Genomic DNA, 23,468 nt, shown 5'->3' with positions numbered 1-23,468 from the left:
CTGTGGACCCAACCATCAAAGTGTGAGAATGAAACTGGTTTTAAAACTCTGAAAGCCAGGTGACAAAGGTTCTTAAAATACTGAAAATAAAATGACATATTAAATTATTTTAAATACATAAAATACAATTTCTCAAAGTATTTTGTTACAAATTGCATAAATTTTTTCCATCCGGTGAAAAACAAATTAGAAAATGCTCAAAAGTAATTAAATACATATTTTAAATACATTTCATTGAAATACTGCCCATTTCTGGTCACCTGCACATCCACAAAGGCTTCTGTCGGCCTGAAACAAGCTCAATCCTCTTGAGTTACGTAATTGTATTAGCTTGTATAACCTCTGTGATTATGTAAGAGCTGATTGTTTAAATCAGAAGGCCTCTGTGTTTAAATCAAAGCTTTAACTCAAGTCAGTGCCTTGATTGCAGAGGAAAAAGCGACACTCTGCTGCTTATGCAAACCGACACATGCATGCTTATGTGTGTGTATGTGATTTTGTAACAACCTTTCACACATTTATCTGTCGGACCGTGTTTTGAGGGAGGGGGGTCACTTGTGCTTGATTGGTCATGTTCTGAGACGTTCATTTCCCTGTAATATAACATGTCTTTGTTTTTTTGTGCTTTCGTGCTTTTTTTGGTCTGCCTCTTTTACGTTGTGGCTCCTCTCACCAAGTGCAGTAGAAATTCCAGTGGATTCCACTCCTTTTCTGGATGTTTTCCTTTCTTCTGCAGCCTGTGGTTTATTTGCAGTGGCATCCGGTCCGTCTATGAAGCACGTAGGAGGGTGCTGACGGAGAGGGAGGGGCCAGGGAAGACCTGTATGTGTGCCCAGTTGTTGTGGCTGGATTGTGCCTAATGGCACCTGACTGAGGATACAGGAAAAGACCGCCCCCCCACCCCCAAGCTTATTCATTCCCCTAAATGATTAAAAAAATGTTTCATGGATATTTTCAAAGTAGTTTTATCTTTTTTTTTAATTTGTTTTATTGAAAGCAGTTGACATTATTTGTTTTATTACATAGGTACCTTAAGCTACTTTTGAACTTTGAAATTGATTAATTAAGACCTTTATGACCTTTTCCCTCACCCTGTGGCATCAGGATTATCCCTGGGGGGGCACTGCCTATAGGGGAGAAATGCTGATTGAGAAAGTGGAAATATGTGGAAAAAGCTGACGGCGCCCTTTTCACGGCATTCATGTTGAGTCCAGATGGGCTGCAGTGAAGAGGAGCAGCCTGCAGTGAGCATCGTGGGGAGTTTACATCACACCGTGTTTCACCCTGCTCTCCCATTGGCTCAGCACCTAAGCAGAGGCCATGAACGCAAACATTTATCGTTTGCTGGAATTTTCCTCTCTAGAGTGCCTCTATTAGATTGTTTAAATGTATCACATACTAACTTTCAATGTTGTTTTTATTGTTTAGTCTGTTAATTAATTTATAATAATCAGTCCAACATCATGGCTTATACCTCCAGGGTTTGAGGTTCGAATCCCACCTCTGCTCTCTGTGTGGAGTTTGCATGTTCTCCCTTTAACTGAGTTTCCAGCTGCTGGCCAAAGACATGCAATTAAGGCTAAATGGTGTTTCAAAATTGCTCTTAGGGTATGACTGTATGTGTGTGGATTTATATTACATTGTGGGGACCAAATGTTCCGCACAGTGTAATAAAAACCTGTTACTTTTTTTGTTGTGGGGACCATTTTTCTGGTCCATTTTGTTTGGCTGCTTATAGTTAAGGTTAGGGCTGGGTAGGGGAGTAAGTTTTCCCCATAGAAATAAAAGGAGAGTCCCCACAAAGATGTAATTGCAAACCTGTGTGTGTGTGGCCTGTGACGTGCTGGCATCCAGTCCAGAGTGTACCCCAGGCTTGTGCCATGTGCTCCAGGCCCCCCCATAACCCTGACCAGAATAAGCAACTAGAAGATGGATGGATGTTATCAGTGACGTATCTGTTGGGGCTTCTGCAGTGCTTATCTGGTGCTGTTGTCTGGTATGACTGTTTGTATGCTATTGGTTTAGACTGTCTGTGACTCATCTCTGACGCATGCATTTCCCCATTAGTTTATTTATAAAAATAGTCTGTTTAATAATCTATTTAAAGGGAGGAGTTGTTGGTTCCGATAAAGGCTGATAAATAATCACGTGAAGCAGTATGTCAATGAAGCCTTTCAGAGCTAAGACAGGCCACTCTTTGTTTTGGCCCAGTGAAAAACCTTCATTGTAGCTTGCTGACATCGCACAAAGCCACACGACTACATTACTGTTAAGATGAGCCCACCTTAACGATAAAATCTCTCCAAATGGATCACAAGATCTGGGTCTCCGTGGCCATGAAATGCGGAATATCAGATGTTCGGTCAGGGTGACGGACAGAACATGTGTAAGAGAAGGAGAGAGGAGGGCAGAGAGACAGCAGTATTTAGCTTGATGAAAAGCCTGTACTACACTGCTGATTTTAATGTACTCCATTAAACTATCTTAATTTAAGGTCACTCAAGTGTCGTACTTAATGGTGTAATGACAGTTAATGGTGTCTTGGGATTGACAGCCCCCCCCCCCCCCCCAAATACCACACCCCGACTGCATGCCTAAAGTAGACCCCCTCAGCCTCGACAAGATCCTTGAATTTGCTTGACCTTCCCTTCTGTCACTAGGTCACTGTGCGGTGGTAATTGGCCGCTGAGCAGGCTCAGGGGGCGGGGCTCCGCCTCGGCCGGCACTGCCGACCTCGTCTTCCTGGGGGAAGTTCTTTGAATAATTCACTTTGTCGCCCTTAGTGCACCTTTAGCTTCAGAGATGGGCTATGGGGTGGCAGCCATTATTGAGCTGAAACGTGGCCTGTTTCTGCTCTGCTGGTTCTCTGTTTCGGGCCCTGGGCTTGATGCTCTGTTGCCACTGGAGCCAACCAGATGTCCCTTTGACCTTCTGAGATGCTGCCGTGCGTCTCAGCAGATCTGCCATCCTCCATTTCTCTGGAAGGCTGATGGATCTCCATTGGTCAGCTCTGCAGAGAGCTTCACAATGAAATGGTCTTCAAGTGCTGACATGAACTAGTCGGCGGTTTTAATTTTGTTTTTGCTGGCTGTTGGTTCACCGTTGCTATCGACTGCCATCGCTGTTCCATTTAGCCTTGCTGTCATCGTTGGGAACGGTCCACGGCAGTTCGGCCCCGTGTTTATGTGTAACAGCAGCAAGGGAGTGGACTGAGTCGGACGTGTCCCGGTTTCGCATGTGGAATGTTTCCGTCCGGAAAGGGCCCGGTGAGAGTGGGATGCCGCCGTCTCACTTCTGCGATTTGCTTGGAGGGATATCTGCTGGTGAAATTTTAGTAAAGCTCTTGCGTACAGCTTCTTTCCTAACCTAAATAAAGTTTAGTTTAGGCTGGCCCCATTCTGTTCCACTGCCTAAGAGATGTGCCTTTTCCCTTCCTGCCGCTTTCCGTTGTGGCAGATGCCTGAAGTGGCGTCTGTGTGACGAACACATGCGGGTTATTCTTTGGGGTGGATTTTTGTACTTCTTCGCTGAACTTAAACCTCTGGGAGGCCAGGAGAATCTTCTGGTGTCAGAATAAGTACCAGAAAGCACATCAACTCATCACAGTGTTTCATATGTTCACTGTTTTTATGCAATATGTATTAAAAGTTAGAAAAACTTAAAAATGCTTGTTTCTGCATGGACTTGTATCATGTCTGGGGTTTCCCTTTGCGCATCCTCCAGGCTTCTGGTTCACATCACCTTATACCGGATAAACTTTTTCCCTTTGTATTGTTGATCATCAGTTTGAAACTGTGGATATTGTTTCTTGATATGCATGTCTTAAATTAACATAGTGTGTTCACTGCGCATTCATGAGCTTTGAAGAGGAATGATACTTTATTGACCCCGGGGGGGAAATTCTCTCTTCGCCTATGCAATCCTGCTCAGACATACGTTAAGGTGAGGGCAAACTTGGGGATCAGAGCGAAGGACAGCCACACACAGCGGCCGTGGAGCTGAGGTAAGGGCCTCGCCTAGGGGCTCGCGGACGTGACTGTTCTGCGGGGGCCGGTCTCGAGCTGTGGACCTTCCGATCACAGGCGCACAGGCTTAGCCTGCTACTCGTTCAGTTTGCCAGTGGTTTTAATTTTGCTGGATCTATTTACTGTACTCAGTCAGGAACATGTTTGTTCTGAGAAATTCCCAGTCTTAAACTGCTTTTGCGCTGGTTAACTTCGGCACTTATGCCTTGGTGGTCTGCGCTTCCACTCTTGGCCAAAGGTTGTGCTTCCTCTCAGGAGGCCCTTCTGTTGTGTTCTTGCCTAAACTGTCAGCCAAATGCTCTGATGTATACATTTTTGGAAAGTGTATTGGTCACATGATCCACTTTCTTATAAGTGGCAGTAGCATGGTCTAGTTTCACAGTCCCCTGAACCTGAGCCGGCTTCTGTCCTCTGGCTGATGGTAGCTCATTGTGGAGAAATACGATAGTATTGGTGTACTTCTTTCTCCCTACTTCTTCCGCCCCACGAGTGTCCATCTTGTGTGGCCTCTATGCCCTCCTTGCTGCTGTTTGCCATTGGGAGTGGAAGCGATCGGTCCAGATAGCCGTGTAGGGAGGGTGTCTTGGGCGCGGGTTTGGGGTGGGTTCTGGATGGTGGGTGCAGCAGTGGGACCGCTCGCCTGCCCCGTGACCATGGAGACGAAGCCGGGCGCAGGAGCTCCATGCTAATGCCAGCTGGCACACGCGTGTGTCTCACGGCGCCCTCCCCAGCGTGCAGACGTCAGCCTGTCTGAGTGCACGCCTGGTGTCCTGGAGCCTTGAGCTGCAGATCGCGTTCCCGTGGCGACAAGGGATGGCGGTGCGCTAGGTTGACATGGGAACCATATCCTACCTTTACCTCTCTTATGCTGACCGTACTCTGTGTGTGGCTTTGCCATGTCTCTGCTGGACACTCTGTGCCGCTTTAATATCACCGGTTGGAGGTGGAACACTGGTCACTGATGTACATTTAGATGATGGTTGATTACGGCAGGATCCCAACCCGGGTGAGCTGGCAGGGACTTGCTGGGTAGGACACCTGGGTTCTTTTTATTTTTCCCCCTCAGCTGGGCGTGTTGTGTGTAAGCCCTAAGATAAACCCTGACCCATACTCACTCTCTCAGAGGGAGATCAGTGTGTCTGCCCCTCAGATACACGGCTCTGAAGATGAGATTGAGAAAGATGCTTGATTCCTGAGATTTGATTCTGGTTTGATCTTTTTTCAACCGGCAAGTGGCTTAGCCGCCCCCTGGTAGATGCTGAACTGGGAAGAGTGGTGATCGGCATCAGGCTTTATTTACATTTTTCCCTTCTTTACGGCTGATAAATCAATCCCTTTTACCCTAACTTTTCTGCATTATGCACTTGATCTAAAACTGGAACACACCTATTTTATTGTTTGTTCTGTGTCATAACAGGTGATTGGGTTTGTGTTTTTGAGTATATATTTACCCAGACTCTTGGTATTTCCCACTTTTCCCGGGGGGGGGGGGGGGTAAAGGTGTGACCAGGATGGCTCAGCTGAGGATTGAAGGTGGCCTTTTCTTGGCTTACGCCTGCCAGACGCTCTGCGTTAGAGGGAACAGACATGTACTCCGTGTGCTTGCAGACGGCTGTCGTTGCCTGGCAACCGGGGTCGCCTGTGGAATTATGGCTGGGAGAGAAACTGCTAGCCCCCCTCCCCCCCCCCCCCCCCCGGTGTCTACAGTGAGCGAGGCAGGCTGCAGATCACTTCTTTGGTGAGCACGTTTGTAAAAGGCCAGGGAGGAAGGCGAGTGCACCGTGTTAGATTGTGATTGGCCTTACGGTGACGTACATTGGTGAGCTGGCCTGCGTGGTTATCCACCAGCAAGCAGTTCCAAACTGGCGGTGTTGGGTCGATCTTCTGTGCTTGATAGTGGAGGGGTGGACTGTGTGTTACCTAAGCTCAGCCTTGCTCCCTGCACAGTGCATCGCCTCTGATGTTACGCTGTAACTGTGCTGCCCCCTCATGGCCACTTATATTCCCTGCAGCTCAGCTCAGCTTGACCGTCATGGCAGAAATGGCAGAGCCGTCTAAGAACTGAACTTTTGGTCACCTTGATGGCTGAGAGTTCAAATCCTCCCAGGGAGGCCTCTGTACCTCTGAGCCAAATTCTTCATCTGCAGGGTTTATTCAGCTGGCAAATCTTCAAATTTTGTGTGAATTGTGAATAACATGAGGTAGGGATGTTAATGGGCAAGCTAACAGGCGCTGCAGTGTATGGCTAGCAAGTTATGAGAGCGCCCCCTCTTGGCAAGTTATCGCATCAGTGTGGTGGATAAGTATTCTGAGCAAATTGCAGGTTCCAGAAGGGTTGTGGGGTGTGGACCTAATTTGTTTGGTTTATGATAGACTGTCGCGTTTATGTCAATTGCTGCTGTATGGTAGCAGGCTTCCTTCTTCACACTTCGTAATTCCTCTCTCTGTCATCAATTTCTCCATCTTCCCTGTCCCAGCACTTGCAGATGACCATCCAGGCCCTGCAGGACGAGCTGCGCATCCAGCGTGACCTCAACCAGCTGTTCCAGCAAGACTGCAGCACGCGGCCTGGCGAGCCACTAGGCGCCGAGCTCACCGAGGAGAACTTCCAGCGGCTGCACGGCGAGCACGAGCGGCAGGCCAAGGAGCTCTTCCTGCTGCGCAAGACGCTGGAGGAGATGGAGCTGCGCATCGAGACGCAGAAGCAGACCCTCGGCGCCCGCGACGAGTCCATCAAGAAGCTGCTGGAGATGCTGCAGAGCAAGGGGCTGCCGGCCAAGGCTAGCGAGGAGGACCACGAGCGGACGCGGCGTCTGGCCGACGCCGAGATGCACGTGCACCACCTGGAGAGCCTGCTGGAGCAGAAGGAGAAAGAGGTCGGCGCCCTGCGTGAGGTTGGTTCCTCCTGCTGTCGGTCCCTCCTGCTGTCGGTCCCTCCTGCTGTCGGTCCCTCCTGCCGTCAGCCCGCACTGTATAAGCAACACTGTATGACACTGGCCAATGCAGCAGATTTACACCCATTTTAACAGTTTTGGGTGCGTCCAAAATTGCATACCTGTTTGCTACGTAGTAGGCGAAATGTAGTATGTGATGAGTAGTATGCCTGAATCTCATCCAGTATGGATGAGACAGTATGTAACCGCAAAGGTGTAGGAGACTGATTGATATTGGGGTAGACACAACTTAATTTATGTACGAAGGTGAACTTACTGGAGGGGTGAATAAAAACAAATTAAATGGGTGGGGTACATCTCCCCTCTGACTGCTACATCTCTGGATGAACAGTATCCAGATACATAATACATTCTGCGAAATTCCGATGTTTGCAACCGATGGTCTCTATGCTGTCCCACAAAGCCACTAGAGTGGCATAAAGGGTCGCTTGCTCAGAAAATTTTGTCAAGATGGCGGAGGAAGTGCCATCTCTGTATAAATGTAAGTAGAAGACGATACCCAGTTACATTAGTTGACTCAAATATGTATTTTTTTTTAGTTTGTTTTGTTGATGTCAGGGAGGACGCAAGTAGTGACCGCTGTTGGTCTGAGTGCATGCATAATGTTTTCATGCATATTTATGGTACACACTACATTATCGACTGAGTAGTAGGCTTCTGAAGAAATTCAGTATGTACCATGTGAGTGTTCAATTTCGCACACACCCTCTGATCTGTATCTGCCCAAACAGGCTGAAACCAGCAGGCGCCTTGGGCCCCTACCCCAGATGCCGTGTGAGGAGGGCCTGTGCAGGTCACTCACTCACTCTTTCGCACTGTGGGGAGGGGTCTGTTCTCATTAGTATGCATACCTAGTAGCAGACAGGGCGGGAGGGTGTGGAGGTGTGAACCCCCAGCGAACTCAGCAGCTTGGAAACACTGCCACCTACTGTCTCAGATCCCACTTAGCTCTTTGTGATGAAGATCAGTGAGAGTTTTAGGAATTTAAACACCCGGCCCTACTGACTGTACACTGCATCTGCAGTGCCAGGGGAGATGGGCTCCCTGGTGCATGCACTGCAAAGTCTGCACTGTAGCTAACCCTCATCTGCAGCAGCTGCAGCCTGGAATGCAGGAGGGGTGGATGTATAACCAAAGCTGCATGTCTGGTGTCCACGTCTGCCTAAGAAACATAGAGATGGACCAACTGGCCAATCTGTTGGTTTCTGTTGACTTCGTAGCCTCTGTGCACACTCACTATAGGGGCCCTGCTGACTAGACAACGAAGGGTTTGGAAAACCTTACATGTGGTGCCTGAGCATCTGATTGACAGAGATAGCATTGAAAAACAAGGCCTCGTTAACGATGAAAAGGCTTAAGATTCAGGCGGAAGACAAACTGCATGGTAAGCAAGCTGGCGCCTTATTAGTCAGTGCTGCTCTTAAGGTGAACTTGGATAATCGTTTGGGGAGATCAATAGCATGGTGTATTTCATGTGGCTTATTCCAGCCTCAGCACTGACTCTGGCAGGCAGACATGGTATGAAATTTTAAATTGCTTCCTACCATTGATTTCTTTATTTTTTTGGTGTGTGCACTTTTAAGCCACTTCAGGGAGAAAAAAAAGCACACTTCACCTATACTATAATGTGGTACATTTATTCCAACCTTGTTTTCATGAGAGCTGTAGCTAGATATTTGGATTTTAGGTTTTTGTCTCCGCTTTGGATCAGAATAGGCAGCACGATGGGTCTTGTGGGACATGGGCCTTAACCTTGAAATTTATCCCCTGAAGAAGATTTTGACGGGGAGCAAAACGCTGTTGAAGTTTAAGGCCCTCCTCTAGCTTTGTGTTCCTGAAATTGCTAAAAAACTGACTGCTGGGAATGTGCTTCCAGTCACGTGCGTATGTGTGAGTCGCAGCGCTTCTGTAATGAGCTATTCTCCAAGAGGGAGGGGCTGCAACAAACCACTCGAGTGTCACCGAAGCTGAAATATCCCTCTGACTCTGGGGTCACGCTCTCGTTCAGTGTGGATGCCTGTTAGATGTCTGCAGCCCTGGCTTAAACTGATTATCTTCTGCCACTGCAGAATGTCTGGTGTCTGGTTTCTCTAGAAGCAGATGAGGTTACAGGAAATGTCTGGATTGTTTGAGCCACTAGAGGTCACCAGAGCTCATCGTTCTATGGAGGAAACTGTGTGGAAACAAGGGGAAGATGAAAGCTTTACAAGTTATGGGGACGAATGGGAAAGATCATCCTGGATGGTGTGTGATGGATTCTGAATGGTTCCCCTTTGGTGACTGATTCTCTGCCTGACCAGGAGCTGCATCGGCGCTATGACGGAGCCCCAGAATCAGCCAAAACAAAGGCCCTGCAGACCATCATTGAGATGAAGGTAAAGTTGAGCACAGGGTGTGTGTCTCTGTGTGAGAGAGAGCAGGGCGTATGCCTGCGTTTGAGTACACATGGGACTGCTTTGCAGGCTGCACGAGTTTCTCAACAGCCTCTGCAAAGCTTTAGCCCCTGTCAGCAAATCGCTGAATCCAGGAAGTGAAGCAGCACCTCCGTACAGGGTTCCCTCATACTCAACCGCAGACCATACTAATGAATCCCATGCTTTGTAGGTCATGCAGAGATGCTGTCAAATTGCCTGTTTCCTCTGCCTTCAGGACTCTAAGATCAGCTCCATGGAGCGAGGCCTGCGGGACCAAGAGGAGGAGATACAGATGCTCAAGTCCAACGGTGCACTGAGCACGGAGGAGCGGGAGGAGGAGATGAAGCAAATGGAGGTCTACCGCAGTCACTCCAAGTTCATGAAGAACAAGGTGGAGCCTCAGCCATGACCTGCTTCTGTTTCTGTTTCTCTGGGCTGGTTTTATTTTGATTATTCATGTTTTACTATAAGTAATGTGGTGGTTATTTTTAATCAATGTTATTCCAGTATCGATTGATGGGCAACAAATGACATCTCGAATCAAGGATGCTTTTGCTTGCCCATGGTGCTGCTAGCTTTCCTGTTCGGCCGTATGCTGGTGTTGATACGTGTGTCATGTGAACATTTCATCCCATTTCTTGTCCAGATCAAACTAAATGTAGTGCTGACCTTGCGTTTGTTGTGGACAACCCTCGAATGTCGTCGTCTTTACTTTGCCCAGATTTGATCTGCGGCGGAATTGCTTTGTGGGAACCAGACTTCTTGGAAACGGAGCGCTGAATCTCTCCTGGGTGGTGTGATCATGTGACCTAATGGATATTGCCAAATGGTCGGTGTTGTGGTTAACAACACACTCTCCTGACAGGTAGAGCAGCTGAAGGAGGAGCTGTCTCAGAAAGAGGCCCAGGGGGAGGAGCTGAAAAAGCGTGTGACTGAGCTGCAGCGGGAGGTCTATGCAGTAAGGCTTCCTGTGTATGCAAAGCATCATGGGACGGACAGAGCCAGTGCCACCTCTCAAACTAATTTCAACACCCTGAGCTCTGCCTTCTTGACACTGAAAAGTGCCCAGCTGCCTGCGAGTCTGTCTGCAGCTGCTTGTGGCTTAACTCACACTGTGTGTTCACTGTGTTGTGGCAGTTTCCAGGACGAGGCACGTATTGGAATGCATGTAGGCCTTGTAAAAGCCATAGTGTAATATGGCTCTGCATTCATGCTAATATACTAAGTCACATGTTTGACATTTAACCTTGTGTCTAGTTAGGTGTAATTCTAATACGGCGTTTACTGATTGAGAATGAGCCCCATCCTGGGTTATTCCCTACCTTATGCCCATAGCTTCTGGAATAGGCTCTCGACCCCCCCCGTCACCTTGCAGAGGTCAAGCGGGTATAGAAAATGGTTGGATGGATGATTGAGAATGGTGGTATCAGGTGAACCAAAATAGATTAAACTGGAAGTCATCAATTATCAGACAGTCAGTTAGTGAAACTGTCAAAATTTCAGATAGAATGGTGCATTTTTCATTCTAATTTAAATAGCGATCTGTAAGAGCTGAGTGGAAATGGTGCCGCTTAGAAGCTAGTGACTGTGCCTGCGTGGGCAGGCTTGGTTTCTTGTGCCAGAGAAACTTTTATAGTGTTAGTGCTTTATTCCTGTGAGCTGGTCCAGAATCAGGGCCTCCTTCCCCCATCAGGAATGCAGAGTTCTTCCTCAAAACTAGCAGGAAGTGGCTGGCATCACACCAGGCTCACAGAAGCTCCTCTCCGTTTGTCTGTCTCTCCCTCTCCCAAACCTGCTCCCCTTCCCTCCATTTTGCTCGCGCTCTGTCTTCAGATTGAGGTTGGACTTTGAGCTTCCCTGCTCGCTCTCTAGCGCTGGTCGGGTTGAGCTTTGAACACTAATGACCACTTGGCTGAATTAGGGTCTCCCACCGCGGTCGTAGCACGGCTCTTCTCTGGGGTGCCCACAGGGAGAGTCATCTGGAGGTCCGTCCTAACCTTGCTCCTTTTCTGTCCGGCATGCAATTTCGCCATGTGGGGGCTGTGTTTCTGTGGAGTGGCGCCTCTCCTGGGGGAGTATGCTCCTCTGCTTGTTTTATTTTTATACACCAATTCTTATACGTGGACTTAAATCACAAATCGGAACCCACACCATACTGATTTCAAACGAAGGGATTCTCCCTGTTGGGTGTGCGATTTTTTCCCCTCCTCTTGACCAGGATTTTTAACCACGTTGTGAATATAAATTGACAACAAATGAACATAGGGCACTTATCATATCAACTTTGCTGGAAACCATGGCTACCACTTGCAAAACTGGACCCCCAAAGTGATTCTTTGACTTTATTTGTATTTGTGTGTGTGCGTGTTTTTTTTTTTCCCTATTCACCTGTCACCCTTTCTTTGCAGGATATTCCATACAACTGTAAAATGAGGTATCATTTGGGAGAATTGTGTGTTGGCATGTTTAGATATCAATTTAACTGCATCTCAGCTCTGGCCAGTAACCTTCCAGTACACCAGTCATGTGTTCTCATCCTAGCCAATGGGGAAGCAGGAGCCTGCCCTCTGCACATCTCAACCAGAAGTTTCAATTATTGATGTCATTGCTGAGGCAGCACCCTGCTGAGCCCCTACGGGACCCAGAAGTGGATTATGATTTATTATTTATTTAAGGGCACAGCTGAGATGCCGTGTGTATTTATTTTTTGAAAGATACGGCAGCTGGGGCTCTCCGGGGACCTGAACATTCGGCCTTTCGGTCAATTAAGTTAATACTTCCACTGCCTGCTCAGCTGGTCGGAACCAGTTTTGCAGATAGAAGGGTGGGGATTGTCAAGTGTGTTATGTGTTACTTGCAGAAGTCACAGGATAATTGGTATCCATATGGGATCCCTTGAATTTCAGTACTTTTTATAAAGTAAATAAAGGCATTGATCTTTTTGCAGTCACTCTCGTGCAGCTGCACACAGTTGGAGATATAGCCTGTGTATCTATTTTGAATCGATAATGGGTGGTTAGTTGCTCCTTGTGTATCTATCGTTGTAGTAACTAAAGCTATGCGGTGCTTATACTCACTCTGAGACCTGTCTCTGTCTCTTGACCTAGACCAGTGTAGGTCCATGTGTTGCTTTAATCCCGTCCCACATGAAGTCGTGGTTCCGTTTAGGCTGTGGATGGGGCCTGATTCATTGTTCTCTCCCTCCTGCCCTTGGGGATGCCCTCAGATTGACCAGGTGAAGCAGGACCTCTCCAGGAAGGACACGGAGTTGCTGGGCCTGCAGACCAAGCTGGAGACACTGACCAACCAGTTCTCAGACAGCAAGCAGCACATCGAGGTGCTTAAGGAGTCGCTGACGGCCAAGGAGCAGCGCGCAGCCATCCTGCAGACCGAGGTACTCCTGTGCTCAGTATCACCTGGGGCAGTCTCAACTCTTCAAAACATTAAAAACTTAGAAGTCATGTTTCATCCATCTACTTCTGTTTTTATTAATGTATTGTAGGTCTATAAGAACTCTTTTTCCTTCAAACACGATTTAGCCATACTAACAGAAAACCTTAATTTGAGTACACACATAGCCCTTGCTTGTTACAAGTGACTTGTCATCGACAAATCTGTGAGCATTTAAGTGGGTGAGTTTTCAGGAGTGTCTGGTTGGTGAGCCCCTATGTCACTCTGAACATGGAACTGAGTGTAGCTACTTATTCTGACTGATCATTTTTCTGTAAATAATATGCACAATTGAATATTCATCACATATATCACCACACCAAATGTTCTTGACTGATGTGTAAGGCGGACTTATCACTGTAAGTGAGAATGACATTTTTGCAAAAAAACGTTGAATAGTTAACAATAAAAGCATTTTATGCAAATTGTTGAAATCTGGTTTCTTGGGTAAGTGTGGTGGATGTCTGTAGTGAAGATGCAAGACGTGGCGCAAAGTTGATGTTGAAGAAATGTGTTTCTAATTCACTGATCACCCTCTAAAATGGTGTTTTCTCATCTTCAAATTGTGATACGTCAGTTTTGACCACTAGGTGGTGCTAGTGGATTACGGTTTGAGCAATTCCCACTGTTTCTCTTTTCATAATAGCAAGGTCGCTAATGGACTATTCTCTTGTTTTTTTTGTAACGGTGATCTTTGAGATGAAATTATGGCACTTTAAAAATAGAAATTTTTGATGTTTGGAGTATTAGTTTTCAGAAGAATAAGAGGTGTTAAAAACTGCAAAGGTTAGATGAGGATAGAATGAGGTCGTTTAACGCTGTGGTCCAGTAGTCTCTTCATGGGTCAGGCATCAGTGTGAAGGGGACACCCGGCAGTGCGCCTCTTTGTGGCTGACCGCGATCTCTCCCGTGCAGGTGGACGCGTTGCGTCTCCGCTTGGAGGAGAAGGAGACCATGCTGAACAAGAAGAGCAAGCAGATCCAGGAGATGTCTGAGGAAAAGGGGACGTTGAATGGGGAGATCCATGACCTGAAGGACATGCTGGAAGTCAAGGAGCGCAAGGTCAACGTGCTGCAGAAGAAGGTGAGTCCTGGCTGGGCCACACGAGCAAGGCAAGGACTTTTTTTCCAGCAGTGATTCAGCAACCTCTGCTGTAACAGCTGTGCTTTTTATTAGCTGCTATTACTTGTCAGTGCCAGCAGGTATCACTCTAGCTCTGTCCTTGGTTGGATTTCCTAAGCTTCATATGTAGAGGAGTCATCGTTGGGAATATTTGAAGAAATTGTGTTCTGAGACTGTCTGTCACTGCAGATGGATACAAAACTCCTTCAGGACCCTCGGGGCGAGTGAGGGAAGGATGATTTGGTCTGGGATTCGTCATTCATTGAGTGCCAGTGCCATTGAGGAACAGGTTGCCTTTAAGTATCTTGACAAAGAAGTTACCAGGCCTCTCGGAGGATAATGGGTTTTTGGAATCAGTGGAAATGTAATTTTGAGTATCAGTTTATGTGGTTAGAAATGCTGTCTTCCCCTCAGCTGCTGGAAGATGGTGCACAGGCCGGGTTTGATGTCAGCCTTCGTTGTTCTTGGTCGCCTTTCGTTGTCCCCCTGTGCATTGTGGGAGGATACGTGAACTGAGGCGCGAGCAGCTTTCGGGGCGTGAGGCAGTTGCCTGGCTGGGCCTGTGTGGTGATAACAGCTCGAGAAGGTTCCCAATTGACCCTGGGCCCGCCACAATGTGTAAAACAGAGCTGTGTAGCTGCAGTGAGCATGGGCTCACCGGCGCTGTCCTCGGAGCGCTGTGTAGCTGCAGTGAGCATGGGCTCACCGGCGCTGTCCTCGGGGCGCTGTGTAGCTGCAGTGAGCATGGGCTCACCGGCGCTGTCCTCGGAGCGCTGTGTAGCTGCAGTGAGCATGGGCTCACCGGCGCTGTCCTCGGAGCGCTGTGTAGCTGCAGTGCACATGGGCTCACCGGCGCTGTCCTCGGGGTGCTGTGGAAGCAAGCAGGCTTGGCTTATCTGTTTGTGATGTGCCTCACTGGGGACAGGCTGGCACCCTCTAAGTCGCGCTTGGCCCGGGTCCTCCCAGCTCCCTCTGCCGGGCACTGCCTCTAGGCACCGAGGGCCTCCCCGCGAACACAGAGCACAGACGAGAAGTGGTGCGGCGCAGCTAATCGAGATTCCAGGGCCCCGCTTGTAATTCCTGGAGGCGTCCCGGGGGGGGGGGGGCGGGGGGTTGGACAGGCAGTGGGAATGCCGCTCCTTTTGAAATTAGACAGCCCTCCCTAGTAGCTTGAAAGAAACTGTTTTGGTTTCCGTTATTATTCCTGAGTCGTTTCTTTGCCATGTAGCGCCCCCCCCCCCTCCCCCCCCCAAGGCTCGACGTGGGATGCTTTAATGGGCCTGCCACATGGCCCTTCAAGCCCACATGACTGGTGCAGGTAGCCGGTTGCCATGGGGATAGGACTGAGTGTACTACCTCAGCGGTGCCCCCCTCTCTGAAGGGTAGTGTTGAATGTCTTGCTCTCAGGAAGCCCTCTGCAGGAGAGGCCTGCTCTGGCGTGGAGAGGGCTTGGGGGCAGAATGGCTGTTGTGGTTTATGTGGCTGTGCTCTGTGAATTTCACCCTTATAAGCCTATCCATAGTGTGTAGTTGCTCCCGGCGTTAAAGCCACTATAGCATACTAAAACAGAATTAATAATAATGTGTTTTGTGCAACTTGGAAGGTGGGTTAAGGGGGCACAGAGGCTCTGCTGGACGTGCTGGGGTGAGCAGAGGTGCCCCTCCCCTAGTCTTCATTGGCCGGCGTAAGGATGCTTGAGAGGGGATTAACGGGGATTGTTTCATCTTGGATCAAATCCTTGGGCTGCCTCTCCTCCGGAGCGCTCCTGTCTGAGGTCGCGGCCCAGCGATTTCCTGCTGGCGGCCAGCGCGTGCCTAGGGGTGGGCCTCGCCCGTTGCTGTTGGTGGGCGGTCCTCTGTGCCTCTGTTCTTTGGCAGTTGTCACGGCGACACTGGCGGGTGAGGAGGCGTCAGCTCGGTTTGGCTCCGAAGCGGCCAGCTTGCATGCTGACGTCCAGATAAGCTCGTCTGCCGTCCCCGTCACCTCCTCCAAACGACACTTACCCTATTAACAGGTAGAGGAATAACCCTGTGCGTTTTCGGCGGGGCGACAAGGATGGAGGAAATCTTGGTGTGAACTCAGGCCAGCATAAATATTGAGAGCGGCGGTTTGGATGGCAGGCTGTGGGAGACAGTTCAGGGCAGGACAACCTGGAAAAAATAACATTTGCAAATGCGAGAAGAAAGCTGTGCGCGCTGCGGGTATGTAAACTAACAATGGACAAGTGATGCAGAGCAGACGGGGCCGTCGCCCCCTTAAAATGGTCACGATGGCCGAGAAATTCTCACCCCTCGTTTGTCCTTCTCCGTTTCATCGTTCCTGCTGCCTCATTTCTGGGGAGATTTCTTTAGTGTCGATTGCAAAGGCTGGAAACAGTAACGAAGCAGCTAAATTAAGCATGACTCTCCCCGTCAGGCTGTCGGAGAAGCGGAGCGACACTCCGTGGCTGCTAGGGGTTTACCGGAACTTTCCGAGTGCGTGGGAGCTGCCCGCTGCTCAGCCCCTGGACAGAAAGTGAGACTCTGCTGGCCGGTGGGGTGTCTGTTACCCGACAGCCTGTCAGGGCTTTTCATTGGTCATTCCCCACATGTCAGGATGCTGAGCAGCCCTGGAATGGCCGGGTGCCTTTGAAGGACAAGCGGTCAGGTGATGTTGGTTCAGGGCCGGGGCATGTAGGGAAGGCCTCTTTGGGTTATGCTGTTACAGGGCACACAGAGCTGTGTCCGGCTGCTCACGTGCCAGTCTGGCGTTTTCCTTCCATTAACACTTTTTCATCTTATTTTAATCTTATTTTCCGAGTGTCCGCTCCAGCTGTGGTTTTGTCTCCATCAGTCTCCTGCTCAGACGGTGGGTAAAGAGCCCTCTGCTGGACATGTCTGGTACTGTGCGTGAATCCCTCCATATGTGCTTTCTGCCTTTGGACCACATACTGCTGAATGTGACCCTCCCACGACCCTGACACAGCCGCTGATGCTGTCCATGTGACCGCTGGGCCATGCAGCCCCGTATGCGAGGCAGTTTAGAGATTCGCATGTGGGCTTGGTTGTCCTGGGACTCATTACTGGATGCTTCCCTTGTGTCATGCAGAGAGCTGATTATCTGACCAAGCTGGTTCTGATCTGCCCCAGAGCACAGAGATACCGCTCACGATTCCAAACTCATCTTGTAAGCCTTTCTCAACCTTTTTTTTTGTCTTTCCAACTTTAATTGCTTGCGTTTCTTTTTAAGTTTGCCGAAAGTCCACGTGATCATCTAGGCAGACAAGGACGCTGTGATTTAGATGTATAATGTCCTCTTGACCTCCTTGCTCTGGTGCCTTTTGCCTTTTTTGGATGCAATTATTGCGTTGATTTTAGTACACAGAGCACATGTGGTTCACTGCTGCACTCAGCGCAACTAACTCAGCCAAATATAAATAATAATAATAAGTAATAGCTGAGTGGGGTGGCATGGGGGTGCCTCTGGGGACCTGGGTTCGAGTCTCCATCAGGATTCCATGTATGTGGAGTTTGCATGTTCTCCTGTCGTTCCCCCCCCCCCCCCCCACTGTCCAAAAACATGTTGAAGCTGATTGCAGTTACCAAATTGCCCATAGGTGTGCGTGGTTTATGAGTGTGTCCTACGATGGGTAGGCGCTCCATCTTGGTGGGTTGGCGCCCCATCTTGGGTGGTTCCCTGCCTTGTGCCTGTAACCCTGGATAGGATAAGCAGTTTTAAAGAATGGGTGGATGGAAAGCAATAGCTGAATGTTACCGAAGGCCCGCCCCCTAGCGCGTGTCTTTGGGCAGCATATCATCGCTGTCCAATGAAAAACATGCATTTCCAAAAATCCAGGAGCTTAAAATAATGGAATTTCTCAGAAACTACTTTGCAAAACATCCCTAAAATAGACAACCTTAGTACCACAAATAAACCTGTCTTTACACAGCTGTCAAAGAACAGTTTAATGCTTTGCAAGGACTTGTTAACTAGTTAAATACTAGTAGTTAAATAGATGACTTCATAAAACATTTTATGAAGGAGGACAGGCACATTCCATCTATAGTAAAAAGTCACAATCATCAGTTTTCATTGGACAGTGACGATATTATGCTATGTAGCGTTGTGTAAGGTATGTAATATGCTGGCATGTGCTCTAAAAGGCTGTTGGGTGCACAGATAGTGAATTTACTGCAAGGGTATTGGGCTTTGCAGCTTGCTATGGCTATTGGTACCTGGGTATGCGCAGTGGGGGCTGTGTGTTTCTGCATGACTGTGTGTGTGGATTAGGTTTATATTACATTGTGGGGACCAAATGTTCTGTGATAGAAGCCTGTTATTTTGATGTAGTGGGGACCATTTTTCAGGTCCCCACAAAGATCTGTGAATGCAATCAAAAAAGTAAAAATGCCAAAAGTCTCGTATTTTGTTTGGTTACTTATGGTTAAGGTTAAGGCTCGGTAGGGGTTAAGGGTGTCATGTTGTGATTAGAGTTTTCTCCATAGAAATGAATGAAGAGTTCCCACAAAGATATAATTACAAACCTGTGTGTGTGTGTGTGTGTGTGTGTGTGTGTGTGCGCGCGCAGCCGTGAAGCAGAGCCCTGAGTGTGTGTGGCGGGTTGGCATCCTGGTCCTGTTGGCCAGAGAGAGGTGTACTTACAGTTTTCTCTGTGCTGCTCTTTCACTTCTTCTTTCACTTTCTCTTCTTCTTTGCCATGTTGTCAGGGTGTAGCTCGCGGAGATGCCAGCATTTTACTGTTGTCTGATTCCCTCGGGACTGTGCCCCTTGTCTGTGAATGTTGGCAGCTAGGGGGCTGGAAATACCCTCTGCATGTTTAGAGACTTTAGGGGCAAAGCAAACGCTCCCCTTGAATTTATATAGGTCTGGGCCTGTGATGGTTGGTTCAAGTCCCAGAAAAGTAGGTGACGTTGTAAAACTGTTTCTCAGACTGGTTCTTGGGGTCCTCCCGGAAGTTGGGAGGGAGCGAAAACATGGACCATCTGGGGGTTCCCGAAGACCGAGTTGAGAAACACTGTTGTAGAGACTGAGGTAGTGAAGCACGCAGGTAAATAACTGTATCTGTTGAATTGAGTTCGTAGCGTGATGCAGCCTGGGGTGCTGCCCACACCTGCTGGGTCTCCCTCCCTGCTGCCACATCGTGGCTCTATGTGTGGCACAGGTGGGGGTCTGCTCTTCATCTCCAGATGTTGGAGGCCCTTGCAGGGTTTGCTTTGTGCCTCCGTATTTTTGTGAAGCTGTGCCTTGCCCTGGGGTGTACCCTCCATTTCTATGTTTTATGGAGTAGGGGGCGGTGGAGGAATCGCATTGCCCTGGCAGGAATGCGACTGCAGAGGCCAGCCAGCCAACCAAGCAAGCAAACAGTTACTCAGTGTGTCTTATTAAGAAAATAGCCTTGTTAAAATGTCCACTTAAAACACCTACTCTACCACTCTGATAGAACATCTGTCCAAACGTCTGAAATGATTTGAAAAAACAAACTGCGCTCCAGTTTTATGACTCGGTAAACGGCTGTAGTTGTTTAAACCGGAGCAAATTCATTATCAAGTTTCTTCTCACTTTCTCACTACTGCTTTCTGTTTTCATTTGCAGAGCTCAGCCAAAATATCCACCGCGTTTAATTAAATTCATAAGCAGACCCACCCTATCTTCTTTTCTTCTCCGATCTAGAGCAGGAGCCTAATTTCTGGATAAATTTAAGGATGGATGATTTTTAATGTTTAAATTTTGTTACCTCTTGTTTGAAGGGAAGCTTTTGATTAATTAAAAGTGGGAACTTTTGGGTCGAGTCTGGCAGCTTCTGAAGAACTAGCAGGCGGTAGGAAAATGCATCTGTCAGAGTGGCGATGCCTTGTGATGGGTCTCATAGCTCCAGCCATCAGGCGAAGGACCTGCCCTCAGATCTGTAGCTCCCCAAACGGTGGGGCCGTCTTTCCTCCCATTTCCTGATCTCGCTGCTAAATTATTCACCCTTGTTTTGATATGAGGGGGGGGAGTTTGCACGGCGTTCAGTTGTGGCTTTATTTTCGCGAAGCTCGTTCCCATGGTTACTGACCTAAGGCTGCCGCTTCTTGTACATAAAGCACAGATGAAAATGTGGTGATTTGCGTTACTAGAAAGCCCGAGCGAGGCTCCTCCATTCGCCGTCTGTTCATTTGCCCTTTATCGGTTCTCGGCCCGCTTGACCGTGGCGATAACGTTTACATTTTCAGAAGGCGATGTACTGACGTGGTTATTTCGAGCCAATAGGGAAGCAGCTGAGCTGGTTATCAAGCGGCTGTTTAATTAAATGCAAAGTGCGAGGGGAAGGTCCATCTTTTCATGGAGCTGTCCGTTTATGATGGATGGCGCCGGGTCCGAAATGCCTATCTTCACCGACACCATTTATCATCCTGTTTGTCTTTGGTGTGTGTTGCTTTTCAATATTAGATAAGAGCATAATATACAAATTGCCAGCAGAACTTGGGACCTTTTGTTTGTTGATGAGTTATTATTTTTGGTTTTAATTATTGTATAATTTCATCCAGAGCCGTGAGGTATGGCGGTCTGTGTGCAGGGACATGATAGACATGGCTCTAGTTGCTGTGCTGTTTTCTAAGAGGGTGATGGTGGTTCGGTCTGCCTGTATCAGTATTGGTTAGAATAAATATCACTTTCCGCTCTATTCAATTAGGTCACTTCTTACAGGAAACTTCAGTGAATGAAGGTTTTTGTTTTTCTAAGGACGGGCAAACGTGTGTCTGGATCCGCGAGTGCTCCACTCCGGTGGATCTCTGCTGATAACACCCCCCCCCCCCCCCATTCTTTCTGCTAGATCGAGAACCTGCAGGAGCAGCTGAGGGACAAGGAGAAGCAGATGAGCAGCCTGAAGGAGAGAGTGAAATCTCTGCAGGCGGACACCTCCAACACGGACACCGCCCTAACCACCCTGGAGGAGGCGCTGGCCGAGAAGGTGAGCGGCCTGGATCAGCTCCATCTCGGCAGGTCTCTGCCGTCAGTATATCCACAGGCATGGGTCAGCCAAGGCCTCCCCAGCTGTTCGTGGCCCCCGTGAGGCGGTGCTTGGTGCCAGCTGCTGATGGCCCTTTTTGTCAAGGGGGGGGGGGGGGTATGGCAGCGTTCTGGAACCTGTTTGCCAGAACAGGATTCCCTCAGCATGACAGCAGGGGTGACCTCCTCACGCTGGCTAGGTCACAGGTCACCCCTCCACATTGGTGGGGCTGTGTGTAAATCGACGTGTGAAAGATGGAAATGAGTGGAGATCCCGCTGACTGACTGAGGCTTTCGGGCTCGGAGGTTCTGACTGCGCGGACCGAATGATTCATTGTAGCTGTAATGCATGTTGTCTGTTAGTCATCCATCAATAAATCTCCCATTGGTTAAAACATGGGTGTGCAAATAAAATGAAATTGTTAACCTTTTGCAAATTCTAATATGTAATGTATGCAGAAGCAGCATTTAAGGGGTATGGTTTTAGTGTTTCAGTTAATTTTTAAATCTAGTTCTGTCACCTGAAATTCAGAATTTCTATGCATTTTCCAGGTTAAAAAATTTGTCTTTCCTGCCTTTGATTTGACTTGAATGCATGCCGAGCCGGATTTTAAGTCACGTTTTAAACCCCGCTGTGCATCTTACTGTGGAGCCAAGCTGAGCTGTCCTCCCTCTGCTCTCGGCAGTCAGCGCTGCGAACGCCGCGTCCCATCATGCTTTATGCACGCCTGCTCTTGACATGAGCATACGGCGGCAGCATCAGTCCCCGTCTCTGTGGAGAGCTTAAGTGAAATCAATGTGAAGGGATGCTATCGTGATTGAAGGCCCTGGCCCCGTGGATGTGGCCCGTGTGTCCGCCTCGTACCCGGCTCTGTTCGTCTGGGCCAGGGGGAGCTGGGTGTCACCGGGGGTCCGAGGTGGTGGCCCAGGTCCAGTGCGGAACGGAACATGCCTGACGCTGCTCGGCCTGAGAGATCGTCATCAATCACGATCATCGTGTTACTTAGTTTGGCTCGAGCGTCTGCGTCTGTGGCTGCGTCTGCACCAGCTGCTGCATTTCAGCAGTTCACTCTGTCACAGTGTTATGCTCTGCAGCAGTAACAGGCCTGTTATCGAGGCCGTCCGCCTGCCCTCGTCTCGCTTTGAAGTCAGCAGGGCTAGACGCGGGCTGCTTTCTGCTGAGTCCGCTTCATGCGTGAGCAGGCGGCCCCTCCTGAGGGAAACGATAAAGGGGTGAGTGGCGCCACCTTGTGGATGGACTCCCAAGACCTTCATTAGTGTCAGTAGGGCTTTGGAGAACAGGTGCTTTATCGAGATTAATGACGTGTGTGTGTGTGTATGTGAACTTTCATGAGGGAGGGGGGTCTGAGCAATCGCTGAACGGGCCCTGAACCTCTGTGACTCACCCTCCCCACAGGAGCGCATCATCGAGCGCCTGAAGGAGCAGCGTGACCGCGACGAGCGTGAGAAGAACGAGGAGCTGGACAACAACAAGAAAGAGCTGAAGGAGCTGAAGGAGAAGATCAGCCTGCTGCAGGGAGACCTGTCTGACCGCGAGGTGAAGGGGCGGGGCCGTGGGCATTGCGGGGGCGGGGCCCGTGTGGCATGTGGGTGGGGCCGTGTGCGGGCAGCGTGCGGCTGGGAGCGAGTGCCACGTTATCCCCACAGTCCTCCTCCAGACCAGGCCCGACCATCAAGCCACATTTTCTCCTCTCTACCTCCACCCATCCACCAATCCAAATCAAGCGAAACAAAGCGTAGCCAGCCTACCCACCCACTAAAGTGGTAACCTGGGAGACTACTAATCGGAAATTACTATCTGGGCCTGCAGCAAGTCAAGTATGAAGTCACAGGAGCAGGGGAGAGTGTAGCGCCCCCTATTGTCGGTACTTACTGCAGAGGTATTAGAGAGCAGTAGAGGCCAGTTGGAGCCGCTTCCTTTTTTGGCCGCGTTCTGGTGCCCTGAAGCTCGGTCAGTCTGTCCGAGCTGCAGCCCCCCGGGGCTCATGTCCTCCTTGTATTATCTGCTGTAGTGTGTGTGACAGATGTCATGTCAGTCCGCCTGCTCATCACCAGCATCACCCTGGCCAGACATTCTGTTTATGTAGGAGGATAATGGTGACGATAATGCAAACTGGTGAGAATAAAAATGTGAGTAGTAATGGGCTTGTGTCCCGAACTCCCCCATTCCCCTCCGACTTGTGCAGACGTCTCTGCTGGACCTGAAGGAGCACGCGTCTTCGCTGGCGTCCTCAAGCCTGAAGAAGGACTCCAAGCTGAAAAGCCTGGAGATCAACCTGGAGCAGAAGAAGGAGGAGTGTATCAAGCTGGACAACCAGCTGAAGAAGGTGAGGCTGAGCCCCAAGGTCCCGCGGCATTGCCCCAGTGGTGGCACGAAGCCCTGCTTCGTCTGCTCTGATGCTTCGTTTTTCACTGCAGTGTGAAATCACTGCCTTTTTGTTTTTGGTGATAAAACCAGGTTTACAGCCAAACAATCTTTAATGTTGCTGTTT

General features: G+C 49.1%; 1 protein-coding gene across 10 annotated transcripts in view; it reads left to right on the top strand.

The window, feature by feature from the left end:
- erc1b (ELKS/RAB6-interacting/CAST family member 1b) overlaps positions 1-23,468 on the top strand; it is a 147,486-nt gene that overhangs the window by 25,136 nt on the left and 98,882 nt on the right. For 5 of the 10 annotated variants that reach the window (XM_023810372.2, XM_023810369.2, XM_072710121.1 and 2 more), the window contains exons 3-11: positions 6,503-6,919; positions 9,280-9,354; positions 9,629-9,784; positions 10,259-10,351; positions 12,620-12,787; positions 13,759-13,926; positions 20,780-20,917; positions 22,373-22,513; positions 23,163-23,303. In XM_023810372.2, coding sequence (XP_023666140.1) covers positions 6,503-6,919; positions 9,280-9,354; positions 9,629-9,784; positions 10,259-10,351; positions 12,620-12,787; positions 13,759-13,926; positions 20,780-20,917; positions 22,373-22,513; positions 23,163-23,303 — 1,497 coding nt within the window. The remainder of the gene's footprint in view (positions 1-6,502; positions 6,920-9,279; positions 9,355-9,628; positions 9,785-10,258; positions 10,352-12,619; positions 12,788-13,758; positions 13,927-20,779; positions 20,918-22,372; positions 22,514-23,162; positions 23,304-23,468) is intronic. The other 5 variants (XM_023810375.2, XM_023810374.2, XM_023810376.2 and 2 more) reach the window with 1 other exon arrangement.

Source organism: Paramormyrops kingsleyae, chromosome 3 (assembly GCF_048594095.1).
Source record: "Paramormyrops kingsleyae isolate MSU_618 chromosome 3, PKINGS_0.4, whole genome shotgun sequence".
In the NCBI taxonomy this organism is placed as follows: Eukaryota; Metazoa; Chordata; class Actinopteri; order Osteoglossiformes; family Mormyridae; genus Paramormyrops; species Paramormyrops kingsleyae.
This window is presented reverse-complemented; position numbering and strand designations above follow the sequence as displayed.